The 11,076-nt window shown below is 41.6% G+C and overlaps 1 protein-coding gene across 3 annotated transcripts; it reads right to left on the bottom strand.

Annotated features, from left to right (window-relative positions):
- Nucleotides 1–690: 690 nt before the first annotated feature.
- Nucleotides 691–10,541, bottom strand: MGST1 (microsomal glutathione S-transferase 1). 3 transcript variants are annotated; one of them, XM_068659753.1, is made up of 5 exons: nucleotides 10,383–10,524; nucleotides 9,984–10,053; nucleotides 7,713–7,860; nucleotides 4,845–4,939; nucleotides 691–1,886 (listed from the first exon to the last, which is right to left on the bottom strand). In XM_068659753.1, the coding sequence occupies exons 3-5, from the start codon at nucleotides 7,836–7,838 to the stop codon at nucleotides 1,640–1,642; spliced, it is 468 nt and encodes a 155-aa protein (XP_068515854.1). In that variant the 5' UTR covers nucleotides 7,839–7,860; nucleotides 9,984–10,053; nucleotides 10,383–10,524; the 3' UTR covers nucleotides 691–1,639. The 3 variants fall into 3 exon arrangements, with proteins under 3 accessions (XP_068515854.1, XP_068515846.1, XP_068515863.1); XM_068659745.1 differs by lacking the exon at nucleotides 9,984–10,053 and having other exon boundaries at nucleotides 10,383–10,538; XM_068659762.1 differs by lacking the exon at nucleotides 9,984–10,053 and having other exon boundaries at nucleotides 1,799–3,422; nucleotides 10,383–10,541.
- Nucleotides 10,542–11,076: the final 535 nt, after the last annotated feature.

The following is an 11,076-nucleotide window of genomic DNA, read 5'->3' on the forward strand; positions in this document are numbered from 1 at the left end:
TAGAAGAAACATGGAAGTCCATGCTTCTGTTCTGCTCCCTTCTGGAGGCCCTCATAACCCAAAAGGTGTTGACGTGTGCTTCCAATTCCAGTGTTTGACTTTTAATCATCCTCTCTTGAAAATCCTCTTTCTAAAGAATCCACTTCCTCATTATTTCAGTCATTAGTTAAATTTAATTTCTGGTAAATCAATGTTTACTTGTTGATTTCATGTCCTACCCTTCTCTTTTTAATAAGACTTAGACACTATCCTTGAATTGACATAAAAATCCCCTTCTTTGGATTTACCCAGTCTGTCTGCATCCTTCCCAACTCCTCCTATCGGCCTTCTCAGCTACAGGCTAGCACAACGCTGTCTGACCTTCAGTGACTCACCACAACAATGGGTAGATAGGTAGGCTCCAGCACGATGTGCCTTGCACTTTTACAACTTTACCCAGGCCAAGAGAAAAGCCTGTGGCATACGGAGACAGCAGAATGAAGTCTTCCACTCCTCTCTGGGCTGTCCAGTAGTAGAACAGCTTCTGAAGTACAGAGGCAGGAAAGAAAACCAAACACAATGGGCTCTGACTTGCCACTTAAAATTTATCAATGACCAGCACGCTGGATATAAAGTCTTTTGGGGGTTATTTTCTCTCCTTGAAATCTCATGCTACTATTTAAGCCACGGTTACAAACAAGAAAGACCAGGAAGAGTCTTTAAAGAAATTATTTCAAACTAACACATCATAGAAAGATATAAGCAAAGAGCAAAATTTCCCATCAGCAACATATTTATGACAGTATGACATACAAACTAATTATATATTCACATCTGAATTACTTGATATATACATCTGCAAGTGTCACTCATTTTATGCTGAATTTATTCATAAACCAAAAAAGAAAAGATCATTTACATAGGCTCTACACTTTATCCAGTCACGAAAATCTATGTATGAAGTAACTTCAACAAAAACAATTACTTCAGATTTTCACCAGTGTCACTAAATAGTGTTTAACCCAAATACTTTTCTTTTTTAATCTACTCATCTGAGAGAGATGGAGCTACAATGGTTTGCATTTTTTAATCCCAAAGTGGATTACACAAACAACAATTTCATCAAAGATTTTTTTTTTTTTTTTTACAACAAACCTAGCATTACCAGCTACATCTTATTATTAAGGTAAGCATTCTTCAAAGAACTGTATGATTGGAAATCTCTTTCTGATACATAGTGACATTCTATCTGCTGGCTGCAGTTAGAAGAGTCAAAATGAAAACAAAAATTCAAACACACTTTTTTTCATCTTATCTTTATTGATTTAGACTTCAGAGCTACAGCCAAAAATAGAGCATCTGTAGAAAATTACCACACATGCTATCAATACAGCATCATCGTATGTTTAGAATTATAAGCACTTGACAAATAGCAAAGAGAACATTCAATCTAACATTTTGGCAATGCAACCCATGAATGCAGAGAGGGACTTTTTTTTCCTCCAAAAATAAGTATTTCTAACCAGGAATGAAAAGCCTCTGTTAAAAAAATTAATTCTCATCACCCTGTAAAACTCATGTTGGCTCATTCAAGACATCAACACACACCACTGGAAACTTTGCATGGAATGTCAAATGATACACAGAAGCTATAACTCAGTTACAGGTACAACGCTGTCTTCAGCACTTTGTATGCCATTGAGATGGTAACAGCATACCCAACTACCCAAGACAAACCTCTGGCAGGCTGGGGAAGAGGGATCAAATATGCAAGAGTGTGAGTGATCCTAGCTCCAACGAAGATCCTAAAATGCAGCAAGGCTGTGGACAGATCAGAGCCACTAAGAGCATACAGCAGTCCAATGCCAAGAAATGGGACAATATTTTCAAGGTCATTCAGGTGGCCTCTGGGGAGAAAAGCAAAGTTGTTTTATAGTGTTACATTTTGTTAAGTAAATCACTTCAAATCTTATTATTTTTCAGCATCTTCAAAGTGTGCTATTGTTAAGGCCCTATCACTACTGTTGACTTTCTCTACAGTGGGGCCCTGACTTTAACGTATGTCCACCTGACATCGCTCTGGTCTCTCTTGCTGCACCCCCATACTTTTATGCTTCTGATCTTCTATATGAAATATCTTATATTTTCTCTAGGATCTTGGTAATATAAGGGACTTACATGAAGTATGTGAGGGCACCATAGCGTGCAAGAATAAAACAAGAGGAAGAAGATTTTCTGGGCTCCCCAGTACAAAAAAGACAGGGATCTCCTGGAAAGAGTCCAGCGGAGGGCCACAAAGATGATACAGGGCCTGGAGCATCTTCCTTATGAGGAAAGGCTGAGAGACCTGGGCCTTTTCAGCCTGGAGAAAAGAAGACTGAGAGGAGATCTCATCAGTGTGTATAAATGCCTGAGGTGTGGGAGACAGAGGGATTTGGCCAACCTCTTTTCAGTGGTTTGCAGGGAAAGGACAAGGAGTAATGGTCACAAGATAGAGTTTGCCAAGTTCTGCGCCAACATACAAAAGATCTTCACAGTGAGGGTGACGGAGCACTGGAACAGGCTGCCCAGGGAGGTTGTGGAGTCTCCTTCTCTGGAGATATTCAAGGCCCATCTGGACGACTACCTGTGCAGCCTGCTCTAAGGAACTTGCTTTGGTAGGGGGGTTGGACCCAACGATCTTTCGAGGTCCCTTCCAACCCCTTCAATTCTGTGATTCTGTGACAACAGCTGGAATTCTCCTGTACCCTCTCACAAACAAACATCAATTGAACCGGATGACACTAACTGCAACTATTAGACTTCATTATTAGACCTTCACAATCTACTCCAACACTATCAACTTAGTTTGTAGTCTCCATAAAGAAAATATGAAACACCCTATATATTAAACATTCTATCCAAACTTCATGAGCCTCAATCGTCTTGAAGAATGTTATTTTTTAGCACCTAACAAGTCTGACAGTTATACTCTTGGTTCATTTTCTTCACTACTAAGCACTAAAATAGTGCTAAGTGGAAAAGCGTTTGAAATTTTGAAACCATAGTATAATTTACTAAGAATGTGTTGAGACTGAACTCCAGATCTTGAACCCTTCCACAGCTCTTCGTAAACCTTCCCTGCTCCCTTTACCTCTTAAGATAAACTATAATTCCAACCAAATTTGCTGATTGAAAAAACTTGTAAGCCTTACTAATTATATCAAATTTCACTGCCAACTAGAAACAGAACATGGTGTTGTTTTGCAGCTGCTTTTTGAACTCATGTATCATTACAAGAAAACATATCCTCCAGAAATGTTTTTTGCTTTTGTTTTTTCCCCCAAAAAAAATGTACAGTGAAAAAGTAATGTTTTCCATACCCATAAACATAACAAATTCCAGTCACTTATATAGAAGAGAAGCCATGATAAATCTATCCAGCATTCTCTGTTGCCTTGAAGCTTGGAATAGAAAATAAACATCCATTAAGAATCATTGTCAGGAGAAAATAAAAAAATGGATGCTTTAACACCAATATAGTAACTAGAGACAAGCTGACTTACTAGTTCTGGGGAAGTCTTAAACACTGCAAAACAGCAGCGCAGGCTTTGAGAATACAGTCTTGTAAAAATCCTATCTGTGTAGCTCAGACTGTGAGGTGACTCATTTTCCTAACATACTGATTTGAATTAAAAGGGCACTTGGTCCTAAAGCTGGTAGCAATTTAGCTGTCCTCTTAAAATTTACAAACAGAAAGGAATTACTCTTCAACAAGAAGTGCCCAGTTCTATGTAACGGCCAACACATTAAACAACAACTCCCTGAATAACAGAAGGGAAGAAAAGGAAAGTTCAGTAGTATTTTTACAGCCCACTAAAACCCTCCTTTCTGAGATTTTAATCCAAAAGAGACATACAGAAATATACTAGCCTTCATGGAACTACAATCATCTACATTAGCAAGGATCTACTGTTCTGAAATCAAAGTTGATGTTTATTTTCTAGATGTTCCCTAATGCTGTTTTAATGAGAACTGTTCATTCACATTGAAGTTTTTGGTATAAAATCTTGAATATAGCAAATAAACTAAAAGCTTCATTAAGAAATAATGATACAGAAAGCATTAAGAATATTAAAGGTTCCTGTGCCTTGTTAGTACAGGTATATCAAACAGCATCTCTAATCTTATGATTTTGGTACGAGAAAATTTTTGCCAATAGCTAAACAGAATTAAATAAGCTGCCACATTTAACCCACTGAACTTAACTTTACAATCTGCCATGAATCTTGCAAAACAAAATACATACACTGCAGGTTGCACACTGCTATACTATTAATAGCATTCTTCCAGAAGGCTGGTCAACTTTCCCGTACAACTGATACATCAGGCAGTAACCCCAATTCAATCCAGCAAAAAGAACACAGGCTTGGACTCCCACTCAGCATAATTTGCCAAACCATGCCCTTATTACAACTCTGGAGTTCCATGATTTTAATACAATTTCATTCCTCTTCCCCCCTGTTATTTCCTTTACACTTTAGTAAAAGATGCAACTCTTGCAACTCACGCTGAAATACACTGAAAGCTGATTTATACTAAATCAATGTACAATCATGTTTTATAATCTTCTCACCACTTTCCCCATCCACTCAGGATCCAAGAGTGTGCTATTATAGCCAAACACTGACATTACTTGTAGTATGCATGCTGACCATTTGAATGCGGAATAGTTTTTTTCATTTGTACAAATTAACATAAAACATACTAGAAATAGCAACACAAAAAAGGTATGGGTTTGCCAAAGAAAATGTGATGAAATTAGTTCTTTGATTCAGGCTGATTCTGTTACTTAAAGTAACTTTTGAAAGACTCCCATGCATTACCTGCGTACGCGTTCAACATCTGCATCAGTCCGCAGGTATTTTTTGGCACTCTCGCCTTTACCAAATGATGCTGTATCTTCTGGGTTAACAAATGCCTATTTCAAATAAAAACACAAAAGAGACATTAGATGCAAGGATGCTGCTTCTAGTCAAAGCAGGTTCATACCTGCTTTGCGGTATTGAGGTTCATATGCTCTCTACTAATGCCCCTGTAACCCCACATAACTTACCTGCAGTTAAAAGCACAGGGTACAATACATCATTCAACAGAAAAATAATTTCTTGAACCTAGCCCACGTGTAGCATGTACGCTGACAAATTAACATAATTTATGCATGTAAATGATGCCTTCTTATAACATGGACAAACACAGCAGATGACTGAAGCAATGCCAGTGGCCTGAAAGAACATCATAACACGGAAGGTAGAAGTGTCTGTACTGCCTAAGCCTCTTTTCACTATTCTTGACAGATTATCTGAAAGCCCTTTTGGATCCTTTCCTTCTTCAGAAGTCTATACAAGAAGAGCATCCGCTCCCATCCTCATTATTACCAAATACACTGATCCCTTTCCTTTTAGGTACAAATTTTGCCACTTATATGACCCTTTATTACCTCCAATAATTTAAGATTATCATTTGAAAACATCATTCACTTCAGTTGGTGCAGACTGCAGTAGATGTCTCCTTGCCGAGATGTAGTAATACATGCATTCTGTGAACTGTTCATGCTATATAGGATTTAGATTTTAAGAGGTACATGATTGCTTTCTGAGGCAGCCTTGATCCCTCGCTGTTAAATATCTTTGGCCTCAAAATTCTGGAGACATTAACAGTGTCAGCAACACTCTACCTTTCCTTGCTCCATTGCTTTCCTCCATTTTCTCTTAATACTTCATTAGTCTATTTTCTTTTAAAGACTTTTTTTTTGTCATTTTAAACAACAAATGAAAAGTACTTTACTTATCTGTTTTTAATATTACTGTCCACCATAAGAAAAGCAATTACCTCAAATCACAGAATCACAGAATCTCTAGGTTGGAAGAGACCTCAAGATCATCGAGTCCAACCTCTGACCTAACGCTAACAGTCCCCACTAAACCATATCCCTAAGCTCTACATCTAAACGTCTTTTAAAGACTTCCAGGGATGGTGACTCCACCACCTCCCTGGGCAGCCTGTTGCAGTGCCTAACAACCCTTTCAGTAAAGAAGTTCTTCCTAACATCTAACGTAAAACTCCCCTGGCGCAACTTAAGCCCATTCCCCTTCGTCCTGTCACCAGGCACGTGGGAGAACAGGCCAACCCCCACCTCACTACAGCCTCCTTTAACGTATCTGTAGAGAGCGATAAGGTCGCCCCTGAGCCTCCTCTCCTCCAGGCTGAACAAGCCCAGCAGCCGCTCCTCGTAGGACTTGTTCTCCAGGCCCCTCACCAGCTTCGTCGCCCTTCTCTGGACCCACTCAAGCACCTCCATGTCCTTCTTGTAGCGAGGGGCCCAAAACTGAACACAGTACTCGAGGTGCGGCCTCACCAGAGCCGAGTACAGGGGGACGATCACCTCCCTAGCCCTGCTGGTCACACTGTTTCTGATACAAGCTTAAACGTGAAAAAGCCGGGTGGCTTTTTATGAAACTGAAATTTTTCATTAATTTTTATGAAATTAATGAAAGTCCTATTGCCATCTGCACACACATGGAACACAACACAGTATGAACATTAATATAGGACTTCATTAGATCTACATATAGAATCATACAGCTGACCTGCTTCTAGAGCAAAAGGAAATAAGGTTACAACACAGAAATCACAGAAATCTGTGTTCTATTTTGAACCTGTGAGTGTGTGTGGTCTACTGGACTCAACATTCAGCTGTGCCAAAGACCTAGAGAACCATCTGAAATCAGCAGTTGCTCGAACGCCATGCTACTAGGACCTCAAAAGTACTGTGTAACATCACAAACAACAGAATAATTGAGCTGCTTTCTCTTTCATCCAGCAGGTATAAAAAGCAGCATTTCAACTAAGGGACTGCAACAAACTCTCTGAAGCACATGCTGTCTTGCAAAAGCAGATCTCACAAGAACAGTCATATGGGGCAAACCCAGGGCTCTTTCATCTCAGGACCAAGCGTTTCCTAGAGTGGCCAGTAGCAGATACCTAGAGATCACCAAGAACATGGCAAACACAATGCAATGTTTTCCCATGGGCACCCTCTCCTATGCTAGATGCAGCTTCTACATTATTTAGTAATCCTCACTCAATCTTTCATACACTTATCCAAACTATCCATCAATCCACGTAAACTTCCAGCCTGCCACTCATTTTTGAAAATGATTTTTTTTTTTAAATGACCTTTGTGAAATGGGAAGACTAAAACAATTAGGGAATGTAAAAAGCTTTGAAATTACTGGATGAAAGGGTTATAGAAGCATACATATATAACTCATATACCCTCTCTGACCCTACTGGTTGGTTATTCACTTAACACAGCTTCATATCATGTTTTATTTGCTTTATAAATTGGGTAGCCTGGACACCAGCATTATCCACAAGACAGTGGAAATTACAGTTCTGAAAACTTCTCATTTAAAAGGAATAGATATGTTTTAGAAGAATAGCGTAAGTCCAATGCAACTGTAAGAGAGTCTCATAAATATCTCACAATTAGGTTAAAAACATTCTCCATTTGATACCAAGAAAGCACCAGCTGGCCAAATCCAGTATATCATTAGGGGAGGGAAAGAGGAGAAAGTTGAAACAAAATAGAAAGAAAAGCACCTGTATTTGAAAGGTGAAAAGAAATGCCTATGATATCTCTGTTATTTCAATACAGATTTTTCTACCAGACAACAATCCCAGCTTCTTACCTTTCTTGTGATTCTGAAGTATGCAGTTATAAGACTCATTAGCATCATTTTTAGGAGAACAATAGTTGCATAGGTAGCATAAGCACGGAAGACTTCATTGTCAATTAGCTGGGTAAGTTTAGCCATTTCTCCACTTCTCACTGATGACCTTTAAAAAATATTGAAGTTAGACTAACATTAGAGAAGCCCAAAGTTCTGACAACAAGACTGACAAGACAGCTCTTCTTAGCATCACTGCAGTGACGACAGAACTTTGGCTCTCTGAAAAAAATATTTTTCATAATATTATTTTAAAATTATTTTTTTTTAAACAAGCAAAATACTTAGTACACTTTCCAAGTAACAAAAGCCAATTTTAGACCAAGTCATTTGAACTAGTGAATTTCCCTAAGCAATTACCAGGATAGAAAGAGTGTGATGACATACTCTATGTACTAGAGTGTTTAAAGAGGAAAATTAGTATTGCCTACCTTTTTTTGTAAAATGACACAATTATAATTGCATTTCAGCTTTTGAACTAGCCAATATCTTCCCACCCAGCAATAACTTGTGATCAAACTGAGTTAAACATGCATTTTCTTCCTTTGAGACCTAGTTCTTAAAAATTGCTTTTAGCATGATTCACGGGCAAAGATTAAGTTGTAATGACAAAAAGCAGAGAACTATTTATGCTTTTATCAAGGGAGGTTTAAGCTAATGAAGACTCTTTCCAGTGAGGCTGTACCAAACCCACCATCTCATGGAGGCGGTATCTTTTATCAACACCATCAAGTTAAGAAAGTTTTGAGGATTGAATGCATATAAAATGAAAAGCATGTCCACCTGCACATCCAATTTGTGCTCTGCACAGAGCAAGGCTTTTGCCTCACCAGGTGCTTTAATCATGCATTTAGTGAGTAGGAATCCATATAACTAGTATTTCTTAACTACCAAATACTTCATTCATTCTGAGAACAAAATAAAATTACATTTTTTTTGTCACGGCTAACTTCAAAATTTCCTATAATATTTTAACAAGAAGTTAAAATTATGTACAGATCTAACATTCACTCATTTTGCCTTCAGCATGTAGTCACTGCCAGCTACAACCAAACAAGGGAAACTGGACCACCTGCGAACAGTACAAGACTCTTGTGCTGAAGGTACATCCTTGGTGGCGAAGTGGGCAGAACAGAGGTAAGCAGCTGTTTTCTCAGTGATGCAAATCTAGCCTTGCCTAAACATGTCTAGATGTGGGGATGGGATTTTGCTCCCTCCTTTATCCTTCACAAAAGAGTGCTTCGGTCACTGGGCCAAGCACTGGGTCTAGGGATTATGGGAAACTCAGAGCAACTCTTTCCACTCCCACTGCAGCTCAGCAGTTCTGAAAACAACCAGCAACTGGGCAAAGATTTTTCTCAGCAATGAATAGACACTGTCATTTTTAACTTAGTATCACAGCAAAAAGTATGCATGGTTTCAGATTAAAAAAAAAAAAAAAAAAGTAAATCTGTGGCTTCGGAGCATTTTTCCCCCACTGAACTTGAAAGCCATATTGAAAACACATCCAAGAACTATGTAAAGTCATGAAAAACTGAAAAACTGTTCACCGATGTCTCTTTATCCTACCTGCTGGAACTATACCACATTTATCCATTTTCCCTACTTGTAGGGTTAACTCTTCTAATTCTCAAGGCCTTGTCTTCACTACAAAAAGGGAAAATCAAAACCTCGCTGAAGACAAAGAATTCATCAGCAGGAAAGCCAAAATAAACCCTACCTTGTATAACAGATCAGGGTTTAAAGGGATATGCTTAGTAAAACTATCAGCAGACTGATCTGTAAGTGTAATACCACACTGCGGTGGGAATGCAAAATTCAAAAGTAAAAGTTTGGATCCCACGTACAGGCTCTTAAAAGCAGAGAGGGGAAGATAGTTCAGCCACGTTGCCCTCACTGTGCACCTATGTTAATATTCACATTACACATGATTTTTGTCCCAGTGCTGACAGACTAGGCCTTCCCTGTGCAGTTGTGATTGTTAATATCAGCTAAATACCAGCTGGGATGGCCTTTTGTTGTTCGTTTGTTAAAACACTACTTTTCAAAGTATTGTGTGATAGCAAGTCCAGCTTCTCAGAAATATATGCTCTGTTCTTCCCCGTTGCATCCTTAGGCTCTGACACTACACCCACCCCTTCCATAAACTATGGTAATTTAACCCGCCTTCAAAACTCAATCCCTAACAAAACCCCGGCGGCCACGCTTGAGTCACGGGGCTCCCTAGCAAACCTGTGCCGTCCTCAGCTGTGAATTCAAAGCACGTTTCGGCTGCTGCAGGCGTCCAGAGAGAAACTGCGCCCTTTAAAAAGAAAGAAATCGGGAAGTTTCAACACGCCCTGGGTGCTCCTTAGCCCGGGCCGAGCAACTCCTCCCCAGCTCGGGGGGGGGGCAACCTGGGAGGCGGGGGGCAGCCAACGCCTCTCCCAGCCCCGAGGGCTCCTCGGAGGGAGGCGATTTCCCCACTCCCCACAGCCAGTACCCAAGGAGCCCCCTCGCCCCACTCCCGAGCTGTCCCCGAGCGAACCCCGCTGCCTGTCCCCGAGCACGGCCCCGGAAGGCGGCGGCTCCGGGGGGGAACCTTCCGCTCCCGCCCGGCCGCGGCGCCGCCATCTCGCAGCGCCCACGCACCTCGCCCGGGTCCCCTCGGAGAGAGCACGCCCGGCGCTGCCGCCCCGCTGCTCCCGGCCGCCCGATGAACCCCGGCCGGCCTCGGGGCCCCGCCTCGCCTCGCCTCGCCTCGCCCCAGCGGGCGCGGCGGTGGAGGCGGAGGCGGGTCCGGAGCTGGGCGGCAGCATGGCCCCCGGGGGCTGAGGGCCGTGCTCCCCCACCAGTGAGGGGGCGGCGGCGGCCACGTCCCCTTGGGGGCCGCGGGGCTCGCCCGGTGGCTCCGCGGGACTGGGTGACCCTGCTGAGGCAGCGTTCAGGCCTCGGCCCTCCGGGAGTTTAGCTGGAAGAAAACCGCGGGAGAAAGCAAAGAGAAAGCCCTCTGGCTTGAACGCTCATGGGCTTAAAGGCTTTTAAAACCCTGGAGGGAAAGCAAAGATCGCAACCCAGGCAGACTTCATCATCAGGCACTGTGTTCAGCGGTTACACAAGCTGCTAAATGGTCCTGAAGCTTGCTTGAAGAAATACTGACAGCACCAAAAAGAAGGGCTGTGAAGCTGGTGAAGGGCATGGGACACGAGTCCTACGAGGAGCAGCTGAGGGAACTGGGGTTGTTTAGTCTGGAGGAGAGACCTTACTGCACTGTGCAACTGCCTGAGAGGAAGTTGTGGGGAGCTGGGGGTCTGCCTCTTCTCCCAGATAACCAGTGACTGGAGGG

Source organism: Anas acuta, chromosome 1 (assembly GCF_963932015.1).
Source record: "Anas acuta chromosome 1, bAnaAcu1.1, whole genome shotgun sequence".
Classification (NCBI taxonomy): domain Eukaryota; kingdom Metazoa; phylum Chordata; class Aves; order Anseriformes; family Anatidae; genus Anas; species Anas acuta.

What these genes read in the sequence shown, in the direction of transcription:
- MGST1 (XM_068659745.1), bottom strand. Translation starts at nt 7,838, where the DNA reads ATGGCTAAACTTACCCAGCTAATTGACAATGAAGTCTTCCGTGCTTAT. An exon ending in ACTTCAGAATCACAAGAAAG is followed by an intron (nt 4,940 to 7,712) that starts GTAAGAAGCTGG and finishes TATTTGAAATAG; the next exon opens with GCATTTGTTAACCCAGAAGA. An exon ending in GATGTTGAACGCGTACGCAG is followed by an intron (nt 1,887 to 4,844) that starts GTAATGCATGGG and finishes TTTTCTCCCCAG; the next exon opens with AGGCCACCTGAATGACCTTG.